This window comes from Amphiura filiformis, chromosome 4 (assembly GCF_039555335.1).
Source record: "Amphiura filiformis chromosome 4, Afil_fr2py, whole genome shotgun sequence".
In the NCBI taxonomy this organism is placed as follows: domain Eukaryota; kingdom Metazoa; phylum Echinodermata; class Ophiuroidea; order Amphilepidida; family Amphiuridae; genus Amphiura; species Amphiura filiformis.
Genome location: NC_092631.1, coordinates 78,169,674 through 78,189,321, shown reverse-complemented (window position 1 = coordinate 78,189,321; position 19,648 = coordinate 78,169,674). Strand labels below are relative to the sequence as shown.

General features: G+C 38.4%; 1 protein-coding gene across 2 annotated transcripts in view; it reads right to left on the bottom strand.

The window, feature by feature from the left end:
• The window catches only part of LOC140151458 (GATA-binding factor 3-like), a 28,250-nt gene continuing 8,602 nt past the window's right edge, over positions 1-19,648 (bottom strand). The window contains exons 3-8 of one of the 2 annotated variants that reach the window (XM_072173805.1): positions 4,878-4,940; positions 4,336-4,556; positions 2,931-3,056; positions 1,403-1,582; positions 883-993; positions 1-410 (exon numbers count right to left, since the gene is read on the bottom strand). In XM_072173805.1, coding sequence (XP_072029906.1) covers positions 81-410; positions 883-993; positions 1,403-1,582; positions 2,931-3,056; positions 4,336-4,556; positions 4,878-4,940 — 1,031 coding nt within the window. In that variant the 3' untranslated portion in view covers positions 1-80. The remainder of the gene's footprint in view (positions 411-882; positions 994-1,402; positions 1,583-2,930; positions 3,057-4,335; positions 4,557-4,877; positions 4,941-19,648) is intronic. The other variant, XM_072173806.1, reaches the window with a different exon arrangement.

The following is a 19,648-nucleotide window of genomic DNA, read 5'->3' as shown; positions in this document are numbered from 1 at the left end:
TGCCTGCATACACATATATGATCACGTGTTCTGCAAGATAGTTTGAATTTGGCACTTATTATGATGTACCTTTTTATAGGCTACTCTGGTGTCGAAACGGTCGGCTGTGCACTCTCCAAAGATACGGGCACCGCGGAAGGTGGCGATGGGCTTACGCCAGTCGCAAAGAGAGTTGCCGATGTGTGTCCTAATCCTGAGTTAGTCTCATGTGCAGTCACTGCACCAGTAGGGCTAGCTAGGTTGAGTGTATGCGACACAGCTCCATTGGAGAATATCATGCCAGTTGGATGTGCTCCGTGTTGAAGGTGAATGCCTGCTGATTGACCGAGACCAGATACAAAACTGGCGGACGGAGCGATGTTAGGAAGGCTGCTTATAGGCATACCAGAAAGACTGAAGGGAGATTCCATCTGAGATGCAAAAAGAAAACGACAATGATTATTATGTAGCTTACAACAAATAATTGATTGGGTATCACTCATGGAGGGGTGTAGATTTCTTATGGACATAAACCCCAGAGACATGTCGTCATCAAAGTTGAAATTTAAATGGCCCGGTCAGCGAGCAGGATGCATGCGAACCGGCCATTTTCGTTTTCGATGGAATTTGCATATTTTTCAATTCAGTTTGAATATGACTCTATGTGACAACGTACATAAAGTGCTTATAGGCCTAGATATAAGGGATGAACCGAAAACATATAGAGTTTGCCCGGGAGCGTCATGTTAGTGTTATTGTAACAGAAAATTTCACGTAAAATGCAAGACGTCGCGGATTATTTGGCCCTAAACATGTTAAAACTGAACTGTAACGTTAAAGGATGCATGCAAGAGACGTCTTTTCTAAAATTAGACATTGACACGCTGCCGAGGTACCCCTTACCTTTATAGAGCCGCCGTGCATAGACGATGGTAACGGTACGTGTTCCTTAGACGCTATACTAGTGATGGAAGGATGGTTCATTCCTAAGCTATATGATGCTGGAGGCTCAATCTGAAATATAAATAGCATTGTCTTATTGAAACAAATCTCAACTTCTCCAATACTGATATTTTCTAATTTTCGCCTTAACTATTCTGCGAACTTCAATATATGTTGGCACTACTTTCAAAATGATGTCCATGTAAAAGCGCTCAGACACACGCAATGAACACGGGAGAGAGAAACAGGCAAAACGAAGAGAGATGGACTCGAAAAGAGAAAACAATATACATGAATAGAAGCAAAAAGAGGCAGCAATCGAAATATAAAAATTATTCCAAATCTAGAAGACGAGGAAAACATAGTTGAGCTGTTTACAAGATGAAGAGATAAATTGCGTTCAAATTTAAGGTGAACATTTTTCTTCCTTTCTATTAATACAACATTTCTATAATTCTTAGTCTTTCGATTTCGTTCTTACCTTGACCGTATTGTTATTGTGTAATGAAGTTGGTGGTATAGTAAGATGAGATTGGTCTTTCTTGGAAGCAGGTTGCTGATGATGCTGATGTTGATTATGCTGATGATGACCTTTTGGTGTTTTTGGTTTCCTCTTACGAGTCTGTATACCATCTTTTTTCATTGCTAATGGACGGCTAACCTGAAATGTTAAGTATTAATATATAAGTTAATATACACTCTTACCAAAAAAGGGCAAAAGGAAATTGCAAAAACCACAAATGGTTCTTTCTAGCCTTCACAGAACCTTTGTCATATGTAAACTGGTTCTTTCCGACCTTTTCAGAACCTTTTAAGTTGTTCTTAATCGTAAGATTCTACACACAGGATAGCGTAAGAACCTGTGTTTTGGGACTATCTATAATGAATCTAAAAAGGTTGGTTTGGGTTAGTCTTGGACCTTGATTGGGGGGGATCACCGGGTCTGATTGAGGTTACAAGTCGTTTTTTCGGTTTTGGTTTTTCGGTTTTCGGATTTTCTTAATATTTTCAGATTGATTGGGGGCACCTACCCACCCCGTGCTCCTTACGCCACTGGTCTATTTGTTGCATGGGATGTAGCTGTAATACTTGTGAAAACCAAGGACGCTATAGCGAATCTTGTCGTGTTATAGCCTAAATTTGGCCTAATTGCATGTTCAAAATAATGTACATTAAATACCAGTGAGCATGGTGAGTCAACTAAATCACTGTCATCCCTCGACGACGACAGCTATAGATAATGGATGTGTATGTTAGTATAACCGATGTCATTAGGTCACTAAGGTCGAGAATGTTTATTTAAAAGTAACCTAAATATCATGCATATGGTTCATGGTTTATATCCGATGAAACTTTAATGCTCTAACGGTATTCCTGGGAATGTTACAGTGATATGTTTTGTCTTAATCAAATTAGATTAGTACATTATAAAGCTGTGTCAGATTCTATTTAGCAAAACAACATCATCAATATCATGCATCAACTTCGTTGTCAACAAATCGTCATCATCACCGTCATTGTCGTCATCGCCATAGTCATCATCATCATCCAACCAAATAATATATAAATAAATAATTAATTAATTGATTGATTTTAATTAATTAATTAAACGCAGCTATAACGAGCAATAAACGCAGCTATAACGAGGTGAACTTATACGAATAAGATGGGCAGGAATATGGGACGAAGTCCGATTTTAGAATGCAGGAGGAAAACCAGAGAACCAAAAACCTGGGAGGACGGTCATGGATCGAACCTGGGACGCAGTATAGTGAAAGGCAAGTGCACCTGCCCGCCCATCATCGTCATCATTGTCATCGTCTTCATCGTCATCAATATCGTCATCATAGTCGTTGTCATGTCATCATTATCATCATCATCATCATCATTATCATCATCATCATCATTAATATCATCATCATTCATAATATAATCATCATCATCATCATCATCATCATCATCATCATCATCATCATCATCTATTCAATCATCATCATCATTGTACTTACCCCATGTAATTTGAAGTAGAGACCGCAAGCATTGCACACTGGTTCTCCATCTTTATTTCTTCGCCACAATGTCGTGGTACTCGTTTGACAGTTAGCGCAAATAATACCTTCCCTCCTTGAGCCAGACTATTACCAGAAAATAACGAGAAAGAGAAAGCAATCGTTATTTAATCGTCGACACCTTGTTTTTTTTTAAATTTTAGGGCATTGTAAAAGCCCGGCGTTTTGCGGCAATATAAAAGCCCTTTTTTGTGGCGGAAAATCGCAGCGGAATACTGAAAATGACAGTGGAAATGCATCATTTGTCGCACAGCCGAGAAACGCACACCAAAAATTGCGGGACGGCAGATTCAGAGATAAACTCGGAATGTTACATCGTAACTATGGAAGTATTAACCACATCGGTGAGGAATCGCAGAAAATGGTGGATGATGTCGGTACGTTTACGAGGCTAAAAGCAACTTATTAAAGTGGGCCTTCGGCAAAGAAAGTTTCCTGATACTAGGCTTAACATAACTTTTGAGACAGTTAGTGTTTTTGAAGATGAAAAAGTAACAAGGCACGCAGTTTTTCACTGCAGGCGTTCGTTCTGAAATTTCGTATAGGCCTACAACGCGTTTCCGAGTTCAGGGAACGTCAGACGGAAGTCTGACGTATCATTCCGAGTTTATCTCTGCCAAGAACAATTAGCAATGTTAAATAGAATGCACAAGAAAGTGTCGATTCGTAGCTAATAACCTGTAGCTTATTCAATAGACTAACATCATAGCATGGTTTAAATTAATACCCCTTAATACTTGGATAATGGCCCATTGTTGAAAACGCCGTGATTAGGGCGTATCATTGAGTGTGATTCAGTGTCAGATACGTAATAGAAACAGTAATAGCGCCCTCTAAACCTATAACAATAGTACGTTAGTGAAAACTTTGGTCCAATGAGAGCTCGTGTACGATGAAATGGGTGTTACAAGGTTTACGATTGGTCGGTATATAAATAGTGCATTAATTTTTTGCCCACGAGTTACCAGTAGCTATAAAGTCATGCATAATATTATTTCTGTAAAAATAATTCAGCCCAAGGAAGAAAATGCCATCACCGATGGTTTGACTTTTACATTAAATGATTATGAAAATGATAAAACAAAATGAAAATTATAAACAAAACAGAACTGGCCTTACACCAACGTCACCCACTACAAGTTGCCTTTATTCCGATCTCCCAGAGTGTGCAGTCGTCATGTTAACTATGATATCTGGTCGATTTTCCCAGATCGATTTGACACTCAACGGTGTGTATTCTCATTTCTCATCACAAGTTAAAGCACAAAACATATTTATAGAACTGCGTCTGGGATATCGAGGCTACTTGTAGTGATGTCATCATCAATATTTTCATCATTCCAACCTGTCGAATGGCCAGTCCATTGCGTAGGCCTAGTTGTGCTGGTATCATGGACTCAGGGCTAGTCTCACTCACCAGCCGTCTTTGTGGTTTGATCAGTGGTCGGCTAAGTCCATTCATCTTATGGTAGAGGCCGCACGCGTTACACAGGTAATGACCGGTTCCATCACGTCGCCACAGAGGGGTCGAAATGGCTCCACAGTTTACGCATTCTCGACCAATTGCTATGTAACAAAAATATAATTTGAAAACAAAAGTAAATTTACCTTTTTGTACAATTCCATTCTTTATTTATGATCATTATTTTCTATATTTTAACCGTAACAAACTCGAAATATTTCACGAAAATTGTTTGAAGTGTAAACTTCTAGGGCATAAATCTTGTTAACATGCGAGAATGATAAGATAGGCATAATGCCAATGGATACCAATATTAATGTAATGTGAAATAGCATGAACATGATGAATAGGGAAGTAACCTATTGATTACATTCATTAGGAATCAAAGGAAGATACATGTAGGCATAATATTTTGTGATTTTTACCTGAATAATCGGGTTGCCATCCTGCCCCTGGGTCGAATTTCATGTCCATATGAGGTCCGCCATCTGTCAAAAAATACAGGACAATAATAACGTTAGTATTATAATTAAATCGATATAAATGCAAGTATACAGTTAATATGGTCTAAACCATAGCCTGTTAGAATAAATATATTTCAACTATCTGCCTGATATTCGTGACAAGCTTTAGCCTGAATTTCAAGCTTAAAATCCAAATTTGCGCACTGCACGCTTTTTTGTTTCTTCTTTTTTTTCCACTATATGACCAGTTCCAGATTTTCTCTGGCGATATCCATTGACATGATCGAGTTGCAGTAAGATCTGCTGATAGGCTGAAGTTAAATCAAAGATACTAATTTTTAGTATCTTTGGTTATTCGACATGGTGCAGGTTTTATAATAAGCCCACATCGTTTATTAAAAACCCTGGGCCATTGAAATAACTAAACCACAAGTAATCTTGTGATCTTGGTGGATTTGTCGTGGCTTAGCCACCACGGCAATGTTAGGCTTCTTGAAGCGTGTTTTCTTGGCACACGCCATCCACACTGGTGGGCTTGCAGTTTACATTACCCATATGATGGTGGTGGTGATGATGACACTATTTTTTGCATATTTTTGGAAGCATGTCTTATATCAAAAAGTTGAAATAGTACAGAAAAGAAGAGACATCATCTGATCATGATTCGATTACTGTTTTGTCTCTGCCTCATTTGTCTTTTTCCTTTCTCTCTGCATGCATGTCTGTCTCTATCCTCCTGTCTATGTGAGTCTGTCTGTTCCTGTATTTTTCCGCCCTCTCCGCACCTCTTTGTCAAATCTTGGCATATAATCTGTTTTGGAGCTGTCTAGATGTTCTTTTTTCCTTTCAATATGCCTGTTTTCTATAGTTTTGTATGTCGTCAGTGGGCAGAAAAGGCATCCAGTATGATAACTATCTGCCCCTGTATAAACATTCTGGAGTCTCTTATATCGAGATACATTTGAATTCAGGGTGAACTTAGGGCGTTTTGTCGATCGTTGGATTGTAATATGCATCATGACACAAAGAATGTTTTGAACTGGCGGGCCCACGAAGGAGGACTTGATTCGAAGGCGAAATGCACATGGGAGGGTTTCCGTATTTAAAAGTATATACACAATATTGGCCAATTCATTGCACTATTTCGGGTTGCATACCGATAATCGCACATAGTCTCCCACATCCAGTCGCTATTATTGGCTTCTCAGCTGATTGAAGAAGCCAACTGTCCATCTTCATCATGTTATTTATTTAGGTGGGTCCAAGAATAATTCTTGTCTTCGTAACTTAACCTGATTTGGTAATGTGACATGACCATAGGAATAGACGGGAGGTTACACTAACACACATTACCTCCAGCACGGAAAGACATACACAAAGTTTAAAGCTAATTGCGCAATTAACGCCTAATTACTCTTGCTAATTAGGCCCACGTCTGGATTGTGGAAACCCGTATAAACATTCAAATATCTAGACATGTTGTATTGTTATTTCCAAAAGTGACATGAGCTTAAAATACAAACTGCAAGTTTAATCATTTTTTTCTTTGGGGGGCTTACAACACGTTATGAATAAGCGAATATCACTGTTATCATGGTTATTGAAACTATTACTGAAACATGCAGAGACGAAGCTAAAAGCGGATTAATCAAATTAGAGATGGGAGTTTCCTTACATTCCTGATCAGGCAGGGCAGCATACTGAGGGGCCAGCTGCAGTCAGAGCTGGGGCATCCAGGAAAGGCTGTAGTCAGAGGGCACCTGGAAGGGGCTTCAGTCAGACGGGCACCTGGGGGAAGCAGTCAGAGTGGCTGGCCCGCGGGAGGGGTTGCAGTGGCAATATTTTAAGTTGAGTTGCTTGTATAATATACAGTGAAGGTCTATTGTGTTTACAGAAAATGTACTCGTACCGCGAACTGCTTATAACTTAACATACAACAAAATATGTCAAAATCAAGATAAAAGATGTTTAACTTTAAACATAGACCATCGTGTCCTCACCAGGTCATTAATTAACACAATTTTGGACACCATCAGAGGCGCACGCGACCCCATCATGATATGATTGATATCTCTATAGTAAAAGTTTTTACAGAGGAGATAAAGTAACTTTTATCACTGATAAATAAAAATTCCTTTAAAAAAGGAATGGGGCGCCCAATGTGAGCTGGACGGGATATGATGATCAAATACGAGAGAAATGCTTCATGGAATGAAGCTTTCGTGTCAATTTGCGATTATGTGGGGTGGGAGTTCTGTTTTGGGGGCCTATTGTAGTGAGGATATTGCTTTGGATATTGAATATTGTTGAATTTTGTTATGCAGGGCCTAGGGTATATGATGGATAGTATAGAAGATACAAATAAGTAAGCTTCCCCCCTAGTAATCTATACACTCATTCTTGTCACACGACGAAGTTCGACAAAGTCATGTAAACGTAATTTCGTTTTTCACCCGACCTCCGTCCACAAACAATCCTGAAATGTTGAAAACCTGGGGTCAGCGCACTCATGCCAGTTTATCCTAAGGTATACTTTGTGTCTTTTGTAGCCAACCCTGTGGCTAAGAGAGGCTAGGAAATACTTAAACTAATACAAAAAAATCATACCGTCCTTTCATATCAAACAATTCCAAGAAATTGACAGGCCTGTTAAATCAAGGGTAAGATCGATCGTTATTCTTCATGAAACGGGCACAGCCCATTTTTATGTTATTAATTCTGCTAAAAATAGTATTAATAAATAACAAAATCACGTCATAATTATGACTTTAAATCGGCCATAGAACTCTATTTTAAACAGACAAAATAGCCATTGGGGTTTCTTTCACTTTACCTTGCTAGGAACCCTTCCCAACAGTTAGGCATATTACAATAAATATTATTTCATTCAGCATTTTGGGTAAACACTAACAAAATGATGTAGGCCTAAATCGTACATTATTGCTTTAAACTGCCCAACAACGGTGAACCACGAGTTAAAAGTCGCCTAATTGGGCTACCATATCGCGGGGTTGGCAATTCGGGTTGCAAATACACTTCTGACCTTCAACACAATCATGTCTTTCGAATTTATTCCTTTCTCTGCTGAGCAGAATTGAAATTCGTTAATTAATGTTTTTTATCAGAGATAGTCACCACAAAGATACTGAGCTATGTTCATTTATTTGTGGTCACAATCAGTTAGCAGTGAAGCACATAAAGCAATTAGTGATTTCATGATTGGTCAGTGGTTGTTTTGTTTGGTTGAAGGATTAGGTGTGCAAAGGTCACGGCCCTGTTGCTACTGCAATCACTATGGAACACAATGGCCTCATTCCAGTGGCATATTATCAATAACCTCAATTAAACAATCATAGTGCAAAATTTGACCTTAAGTTGCAGAGTATGAGTTTTTGTACTCACATTTTCAAAGGTCATTCAATGAATGCACATATGTATTGGGGTTAAAGAACTGTGCCCTGATAGATGAGCATGTTGTAGATTCTTCACACTGTAAACAACTAGTTCATGTGCAAACATGTTCAAAACATACATAATTAGAATGGTCAAATGTCACCGTCTATCGGGTTCTAAGAGGCGGTAAACTGATTTAAACCATACCTGACCATACAAAGGTCACGATTTATTTGGTGTTTTTATAAGTCCATTAATTTTGTATTTTAAACAAAGAATATACGCACAACATTTTATCTCGTGCACATCAGAAAACAATAATAAAATAAAAATCCAAGCATATTGTGGGTTTAATTTCTAAGCTGGGCATACTTTTAAGCAAACCAGTTACGAAGTAAATCTAGCAAGACTGAAATTAGAAGCTTTTTGCAAAGTCAAGCCAACGCCGCCGTAGCGGGCGCCCCAACGTAGCGGGCGCCCCAAAAACTCCAGTGTCATCACTTTCAAACCAAATTATACCAATTGGCACCTATCATGCCTATCAGCGGTAGAGTTTGCCGCAGTAAATGTATTTTTCAAAATATGTTATACTACGTAATATCAAAATCAGCCTGACAATATCTGACCATCCTTCACAATCCCGCTAAATTTCAACAATTATTCTCTCTCCGGAAGTGGAGTTACCTAAAACGCCGGGATAACGTTGGACTAAGAGTTTGTTGGAATGTACTAATATACACGGCATGACTTATGGCAGATCATTTGGAACCTGACAATAATGGCGTGGCTATTTATGCTATTTGTCCAACTTGCACACTGCACATTCTTGCAATAGGCTATTTTTTGTGCAATAACCAATCCTGCGCCTTTATGGAAATTTGGAAGTCATAGAGGAAAATACCATCAAATATGCCAGGCAAACAAACAAAATTATAGAGCACAAACTCCCACATTCGTTAACATGGTTTGCTATGCCGACCTTACCATCCTGCGCGATGTTTAGTCAACTCAGTCACGCAGAAAATGAATTGCATAACGGTTCGGTATTTCATTAATTGAGCTCCACTAATTCATAAACACCTTTGACATTTCCCATCTTGAGAATATAGGGCTTGTAACATACTTATACTAAGACTCGACTATAAACACATAGGCTTTGGAACCGGGGTCAGCCCCTCAATAATTTTGGTGCGGGGCTGGAATACCCCCATAATGATAGGTGAAGGTGAAGATTTTTATAAAATAAAGGGAAAATGAGTGTTTGTGACTTATATTTTGCAAAATTTTGGTGGGCCATCCCCACCAAAATATTTGCAAGTTTCAGACCCCCCCCCATGTTAAAACTCTTCCTAAGCTTATGAAAGAGTACTTTAGCATTTGGAAGAAAAGTGCTTTGACTACTTTCATTCTACATGTGTAGCCTCGATGTGTGATAAGGGCATCCTTCAAACCTTACAGTGATGACCAGTGGTCAAAATTCACCTTCAAAATATAACTTTCACTCTTAGTACCCAATAACACTTTCTTATCTACGAATTAGCTAATATCAGTGTGTTTGGGTAAACAAAAAAGATAGGAGTTCTATCACCACTGGCTGTCCATTGCTGACCAAGCCTTAAATGAGCGGATAGAATTTGTAATGTGTTGCCGGGAACGACGGGTGTGCTGATATGTGTGACGACCTATGGAAGCCTGATATGAAAGTGATATGATCCAAACATTTTATGCTAACAAACGAATGTATATAAAAATGCACTGCAAGAATTACAAGTGCCGAATTTGGGCATATATAGGGAATCACCAACTGCGATAGTCGCTATAAAATCGTATAATATTAAACAGAAAAGGCATACATTACACATTTATGCAGTGATGAGTAGCTTATATCATCCGCATGCTCATTTTTCTATTCGAGTTTACCACATTTAGCCGATTTGGGCCTGCGTAAAACGCCAAACAATAATGCTGAATTTGGGCTTGCGCAAAACGCCAAAAATAATGCCGAATTTGGGCCTGAGCAAAACTCAACAAAATAACGCCGAATTTGGGCCCGTGCGAAACTTGTAATGCCGAATTTGGGCCCGCGCAAAACTTCTCAAAGTAGTACCGAATTTGGACTCGCGCGAAATTTCTCAAAATAATGCCGAATTTGGACCGGCGCGAAACTCCACAAAGTAAATGCCAAATGTGGACGAAACTCCGCAAAATATTTTGGCACGCGAAACCCAATCGATCTGAATGATTTTTATATCTTTACTTGTGTAAGTTAATTTGTTTGTTTATTTTATTATTATCATTATTATTATTTAATAGGCCTAGGGGAATCATGTAAAAAGAAGATTCAAACATGTCGAAAGCTAGAGTGAAGATGATTTCTATCATGCATGAGAATCTGTCAATTCTGTCTGTATTCGTTATATGACAGGGTCATGTGTATACTATACCATCATCTCACAGCACGATTGCTGACTACATAATGACACTGGCTAATTAGAAATGACACCAATTAATGATTGACATTGTCTATCTTAATGAAAACCTAACTTTCCCATCAATTATATATGGTTCGTAATCATGCTAATTATTCAGCCACTCTTTAAGATTTCTGCGTCGGAATTTTAAGGTTTTAGGGTATTTTGTTTTTCGGGAAGGACTTGATGTTTTGGTATTGACCTACACTGTACATTTGACAGAGTTTTAGTCTTTTATATAGTATAAATCATCGTCGAATACCACTCGCATTCTACTTCATTTTTCGTATCCTGTATTTGATGTGTATCTTCCAGTTATCAACGAAATTATGGAATAATGATCTGTATAAACAGTAAACGTTTCACATTCAACCACATGTAACCTGTCCTGGCAAATTGAAACCGAGAGTGTGTGCATTGTACACACGGATCTACGGCAAAACTCCTCAAGACATATCAAAATAAATATTAGTTTTAAAGAAATTCTGTAAACTTAAACCCATAATGTTCATCTAGAAGAATTCGCAGCACTTTGTAATGAACACCCTCATTGGTATCCAAATATTTAGGTGGCATACCGTAAAAGCTCGATAGTTAGCATATGTGCTTACTATCGAGCGCTTTTAAAACATGCAAACGTGAAGTGCCCCATCCACAAAAGTGTGAAAGGTTTTGAGCAAATCATTTATATACGAACAAGTAAACCGGTAAATTTCTGTCTTAACCTGCCATTAGCTCAGTTGGTAAAGCGCCGGACTTTGGTACAAAGCGCTCGATAGTAAGCACATATGCTAACTATCGAGTTTTACGGTATCATAGATCATATTTGTTCACTTATAAATCTGCCCAGATCTGCTATAAAATTATTGCAAAATCGTTGTCAACTTTTGCAGAAAGGAGATGACATTTTGGCCACCGCATTTTAGTCGCAACTTAAACAGTACAAAAACCTAGCTGTTGAACTCAAATTTCTGTTTTTCCAAAGCAATCTGAACAAAATGGACTCGATAAAGTCACACTTCAGTCGCTCACAAATTTCTCCATTGCCTTTTCATCATACGCGTGATGTAAACCATTGTAAACCAAAGTACAACCACCCTGATTGGTTGTGATATGATAAATCCCTCCCCGCCAGCCTGAAGTCTCAACAGAAGACAAATGAACCGTTTCACCTTTTCAACGGAAGGGAAACCAAACACAGCAACTATGATGACTATGAAGACAAATTGAGGTGGGACAGTTGGTGTGTGTTTGACACTGCGATACATCATCTAACGGTCCTTCCCTAAATCGAGACGTAGTTTACCTGTGATTGATGAGCTGAAAAGGTTTATAAGACAACATCATCTGAACCCGCACATATTGCACAAGACGACCAAACAAGTCATTTTATACATAAACGTCTGTGCTCATATTTAAATTAAATTAATTATATTTGAGTCAGGGCCGCCAAGAGCTGGCCCAGGCCCGGTGGTGATGAAAATGCAGGGCCCTATACAAAATAAAAATTCCTTAAAAAAAGGAATGGGGCGCCCAATGAGATTGGTCATAAAATGATGAGAGAAAAATGGTGTGCAAACCTCCTCAGGATCATCTACTAGTATATCAAAATGCCCTTCGCTTTTTGTTTTCTGAACACCGCGCCCTTTTGTTAATATTGACCAAAACAAATTTGGTAAGAAAAGTTTATAAAACACCATGAACATAATGAATGCAGAATGATTTTTCATTTCCTAACAAAATACATTTTGAATAAAAACAATAATCTGATTCACACAGCTAAAATATATTTAATACTTACACATATAATTCCAGGTACAATATTATATGCATGTCATTGTGCTCTATCTTTGTAGACACATCACAAAAAGTAATTACCCCTCCTTCTTTACGTATAACTCAAATTTATGCATCAAATGTTAAATTCAAATTATAGTAAAAAGAAAATCCAGGTTTGTTCTGTAAATTTTGATGTCTAACTTGTCTTCATAGCCCAAAATTTGTTGTCATGGTGACCCTTTGAATGAAAAAGATACCGATTCAAAAGTTGCACCAAGAATCTATTGGAAATTTTGATTTATATCCTGCTAATCACTCGCACCTGTAAGATTAGTATAAATTTATTTGATAAGAGCGGTAGTGTATTCAATCTATGATTGCAGACATACACAGGTGATGAGTGCAACCTGATTGTAGTGCAGGGCGATATAATCAAAATTTGTTTAAACATATTGCTATGGTAGTTAATCCTGTTACGTCATCACTTCTACGGCGAATAAAGGTAGTAACTTCTTTTTGTGACGTGTTCATATATTTTGAAGGAAAAAGGACGTGGAATGTACTTCCTAACATTTCCTGCCTGTTAGAAGGACATTAAGTTTTGGGAAACTTCGGGACACCAAAGTTCAATATCTGCTGTTATGATACTATATGAAATTTGACGTCTTGAAATTGTAACTTAAGTCTTATCTTTGTTATCACTCATGTCAGTATTTTGTGATAAGAAGGGAAAACATACATGATACATGAGACTCTCAAGGAGAATAAAATGGTGCAGTTGACATCAATATTTGAGTTCTAGGGGAGTATATACATATTTTACATGACTTTATATGAAACACCATGATCATAGCCAAGAAGAGGAACAATTGAAAAACCTTTTTTTAAAACAACCAAGTATTATATAGGTTTATGATCCAGCCTACCACATTTTTTTGTACCATGTCGTTCATCAATGTTCATGCTCTCTCTAAGTTTTTAAAACCTGTTCCACTTGGAACACAATTTACACGATGGATTTTCTTTTAAATTATGTAACTGGGGATAGGTCCCTATATCCGATGTGTACCACTATGTGTTAATTATATAATTTTAGTATCAAATGTGTGGGAATTTAACTATAGACCTACATTTTGACATATGCATGTGTCTGCACACCGTGCACCAATACGGATCATTAATACAGAGCAAACAGAGACCAATAGTGCAATGAAAACTGCACTTCAAGTTTTCATTACCGGGTACCATTCCAATCAATCAATCATTAATAATCAAATAAAGAAATAATGATTTAAAAGAACGAAAAGTGGAAGTCATGGTTTTCAACAAATAATGCCCAACAGGATACTGAAAGAGCACGAATGCTTTTGGTAAATATCTCTGGTAAATATAGCGTGGTGGAAGTTGGTCAGTTTTGTTTAGTTATGGGACTTCTGCCAGATCCGCAGACTTGATTTAATTTTTGATATAAAATGAAATCCCGGATTTCCTCCTTTTTGGTTATTTTACGTAAAATTGACCATAAGAATTTTGTCCAATCATAAGCTTTTGAGCAAATAGGCATGCATACACCATGTATACACCGATGACACACATCTGATAGGGACCTATCTCAATTCTCAGCAGCGCGGATATCCCATGTTTTTCGTCTTCTGTTTCCTCTCGTATAAAACTTCCCCTTTCTTATTTCATCCCTTAAATTGCTTTTCGACTCACGCCCGTCCGATATCTGATACATATTTCGATATATTTGTGAGCATGTGGGTGCGAAAATTCTTAATTTCACTTGCTTTAATACCACGATGTATCAGTATGAATCAGCTGAATGTAATGTTCATCTTGACTTATTTTAATGAGGGATATACAAGAACCATTCAGGTGCGTATAGCTCTCGGTACCGAAAAAGAGCTGGTTTTAATACATGTAGAAAATTTATTTTTCCCGTCCCCCTGGAACCATTACATTTTGAAAAAGACGCTTTAAACGAAGCTATTGTATTATGTGGAACCCTCAAGCATGTTAAGAGAAAACGAATTTTGAAATATTCGGTTGAAATTTTTTTAGTTGTGCAGAACAGTACATATTTGTATAATATCAGACCCAGAACCCGTCTGGATGTCTTTTTCGTTTTGTTTTATTGGTATAAATAAAATAAAGCTGTCTAACTAAGTATTTAATACCACTCTGGACACTGGTAATCTATATCCCCTCATCAGAGGATGATTTAAGGAAGCCCCATCATGCACTGCAAACGTGTTATCACCAGAGTTTCAACTGCCACTTTACTTTTCAAATCCCATTGAACTCTGTGCAAAAGATGTTGTTTAAGAATTGTGCGTGTGTCATTATTAGTTGGTCGATTTCAGATCTAAAGTGATGTATGCATGAAGGATAATTCACACCTTCTGTAGGTAACATAAAATGTGAAATCGACCAGCATTGTGAATGCGTTTTTATTGTAAATATATCAGTCCAAATTCAAATTTAACCATGGCCGTCAATGCTATGTGCGAGCAGTCGTGTCATGTTCACTCACACAGCTGTGCTAACCGCAAGTCAACACAGTGGCGTGGTGGGAAGTGCTTAAATCATCCTCTGTCCCCTCATCAAACAATTGAGATTGCATATTGGCAAAGAATCCATAAGAATAGGGCAATTAGCACACTTGAAAACCTGTAAATAGTCTCTTTAGTTAAACTTTAAAACAGAAGGCGTTGTTATTTGGGGTTTACTGGCTTAATAAGTGACTACGCCAGGGTGAGCTAAAACAATATTGAATTAACCTTCAACACAGGCTTGTAACAATGATGTGGAATAGAGGTAGCTACAGAAAGACTGCATGGGAAATTACAATATTGACTTCATTGTTGTTGAACCTTTGAGCAAACAGTACCTAGACCACAAATATTGCTACACGGAGGATCAGCATTGCGATGGTCCTTGTTCATATTTACTCTTCTTAAAACTGTTCCAAAGTTGATCTGCCGACTCGGTGGGATTTTGACTTCATCTCATTATATTGTCCCCTTTGTGTGTATATATATTTCGCAATGGCATGATATGTATGATGAACAAAGATTTGTTTTTGCCAATTTGATGGTTTTAACACTCCATAAACACTTACTAAAAGTGTAAGATTTGTCTAGTAATATTGTGAACATTTTGTGTTCGCACATTATTTTTTAAACCCATAAAAGATTAGGCTATTATTGGTAGGATTTAGTTGAAATAAAATCTTGACTTCGCTATTGTCTTCTAAACTGCGTAATAACATACGGTATTCAAAACGTTGTAAGTTGGCTTTAAGAGCATATAGCGTCCAGGATAACGTTTTTGCCATAATTTCGTAAACCCATCAAAACAAATGGTGAATTGATGGATTAGAGTTGGAACCGGGAACCGGGAACTCCAAAGCTCCCCAAAAATACGCGCATGGCCTGCCCTTGGGCCATGAAATTGGCATTTTATTCAACACTATCTACGCGGGGTTGTTGGCGGTCCAAAGTTATTTTTGCGAGGACATGCAGGACTGGTAAACGCGCTGTAGAAATTGCATGCAGCAAACATGGCATTTATTATTTACCATGTCCACCACCGCCAGTATTTTCGAGGCATCTGACCCATGCACACAGATTGTGCATCCACGGCTATTTCAGAGCACTAAACCTGATATAAACGCAAAACGTCGATATCTTAGCAGTTACGTTGTATTTGCTCAGTTTATCCAAAATACTTCCTAAAAGTGTGTCATTTTATCAATAAATCACAATATACGTCCCGATAAATTTGATAAACCACACATATATACTACACTGATATGCTACTGTTGATGATCAGCGGGTGAAGTATCAGCGCGAGCGAGTGATTCCAAGTCGCGTGAGTATATCCTCTACCTGATAACACGGGGCGATAAAAAAGCAAGATTATGGACAAAATCAGTGATATATGGTTATTATCAGAAGTTAGACGAAGATATGAGACCTGATTGAATCAAAAAGTTGACATTTATACCCCTATAATAGCAGGTTGCTTCTGTTTTCTTTATCAATTTGCTGTTGTCCGTCTTTTTACCCGGCGGTCGTCAGGACACTCTAAATTAGTTTATCAGTATCTATAGGCATGATGCCACTTATCATAAGAAAATTGCTTTGTCGCGTACACTAAAACCACCATTATCAATATATTGCCTTAATTTATCTATTCTATGTTTCAAATATTTTGGATAGCCTGCCCTTGGGCCATGAAATTGGCACTTTATTCAACACTATCAATGCGGGGTTTGGGGTTGTAAAGTTGCCGCGCAGTACTACTATAGTATTTTCGCGAGGACATGCAGGACTGGTAAACGCACTGTAGAAATTGCATGCAGCAAACATGGCATTTATTATAACCACCACGCCAGGTCGCTTGTCGGTGTTGCGGGATATAGCATGAATACCGTAGTGGAGACGGGCGATTCCTTGGTAACCAAACTATTTATGACACGACTTCAGCAGACCAGCAAACATAAAAACATGATTTAGTTTACTGAGATGTACGAAGATTGGTGTCATAATTGAAGGCAGACCCTGGGAAGACGCTGAAAAGGCAACATTGGGAATTATGCAAGCATATAAAACTCATCAGTTGCTTGATCCAGACGCGTCCCTACATTGTAGGCTGTAAAAGTCCGGCCATTGGGGTTTTCCCGGCAGAGGGGAAACGGTAGATTACAAACATTTCCAATCTTTTCGCCCCGGTTTCACCTTATAATTTTATATGCACGTTGCCGAGGGACATCTCCCCTGCCCGGGTAGTTCAGTTCCTGTACATAGTCTGAGTGCCGGGCCTGAGTGCACCGTGCCAGTTCGTATTCAACGTCCCAATTTGGAGACATGTACAAAAAGTATTCAATCAGATAGAGCAACCTCGGACCGTAAGTATTGCTCGGACTATAATACTGTCCGGGCTTCCCTGGCCCTTGTTCTCCTTCCCAACATGCCCGATGCATGAGGCCCAAGAACAAACCCATCATACCCGATTTCAGGGATCAAAATTTGCCAACTTTAAAACCAGACTGTTACTCTTTGGAGTGTCTTAAATTTATAAACATTTTATAGCCATTGCTTTCGTTGAAGATCCCGGAATTAATTGATAAGCCTTTAATGAAAGCATCTTCATTCCTATAGTTAACGTCAAGTGTAAAAGAAATAAGATGATGAAGAAGTAGCAGATTTTTCCGATGTAAACGCCAGAGGCATGTTTGGCATATATCCAGGCGCAAGAAATTTCTTCCTCTTTTTAAGCTTTCTTGTAACATCTGTATAGCGGCCCACCCTGGAGTGATTTGTTCAACCCTAGCCGATAGAATTTAGTTTAGATCCATAGGATTACTAGGGGATTCGTGAAGGCGACGTAACCCACATACTTATTGAATATTTCTGATTTTCAGGCCTATCCACTTTGTATACATCGCATACAACGGGAGAAACTATATGTATTATTCTGAACTTGGCACTTGTCAGACAGAATGACGAACAATTAATGACTAACAATGGCAAAATCGCAACAAGCGTGTACTATCTTTTTGTGATTATTCGATGCTGGGACAGTTTGCTCTTTCTTGCTACAAAACCAACAGAACTTTGCCTAAAGAAAACATGCATTCCTGCACATCATGCATTATGTAGCAAATGTGGCGAATCTGATATTTTCACATTGGATTATGTTTTGAGAAGAAATGTGATAACTTGACTAAGCAGATGACACGCACATATCACCAACCTTTTCGGTCAGAACTCCCCAGCGTGGAATGCCATTATGACATGGCAGTGTAGACTATCGCAATTGATCATCTGAACCCCCTCCTCCTTTTGACAAAAAAAGAAGAGAAAATGCCGAAAAAAAGAGAAAATGCCGAAAAAAGAGAAAATGCCGAAAATCGTACGATCATTCCTTCCAACAGGTGCATAGGCATAGGAAAATTTGTGCGATTTATGACATTTGGGCCAAGACATATGGCATGCGGCAGGAGCTGAAGGGTATTCGAGTCCCCTTCCCTCACCCAAATTATTGAGTGGGCCGAACCCCATGCGGTACCCGACCTTATATATACAGTACACCCCATCGGATAACTCGCCATGCTCACACTATATAGCGGGAATATAGGACCTTTAATGAATATATCAACCTTTACTCAGCAATTAATGCAAAATACAAAATGACCCGCAAACGCAAGAATAAAATTATACAAGGAGGAACAAAACACCCAGAACAAAATCTGGACAAGTTGTCCAGATTAATGCAGGCCGATACATTATACATAGCAAGAAGATGAAGGTGCGACACAAGAATTATGACTGTTATATTTTATAAGGATATGATAAAGACGGGCAAGACGGGGATGAAGACCTTTCCTTCCCTCTGCCAAAGTTTAATAAACTTATTGTCCCATGCAGCATTGACAAATTGTTCACTAAATCAACCCATATATCAGGCCCTACACCTGTCGTCTAGCTCCAAGTATAGATTTCGAGGAATGAACCTACGAGTGGCATGTTTCTTGACATTAGGGATGACTGCAAGATGCTCTTGTTCTTTCAAGAACGTTTGAAATAGATATTCAAGTGAAAAAAGGGCGAAAACTTGGCGAGCAAAAAGGTTACATGGAACTTTTGTCGCCGTCACCCTGATCATGGGACAAAAATAAAATAAAAAGCAACTTTATTTCGCAGTTTTCAGTGTAATGAGTAAACCAATCTGACACTGCTTTCTCAATTAGCTTCAATTATCCTGTTTATGATAGTTCTTGCATGCATTGATCTCCTTGTTCATTTTGTTGTGGATAGGTGGTGGAGATGCTCAACGCACCTAAGAATAAGATTGCATCTTGGACCTCCAAGGTTGGGCAATTGCATATGTGGCCGAGAGGCTCAAAACAATACGCTTTTAGATAATCGGCTGTTTGTGATTTCTGACCATATATAAATTAGTCGATTTAAGGAATCAGATAGCAACGTTTGCACAGTATATTTGTGGGACCTGAGAGCACATCAGACATCGAATTGCACTCTGGAGTCTGGATACGAGGAATGTCTTAATTTTGATTTT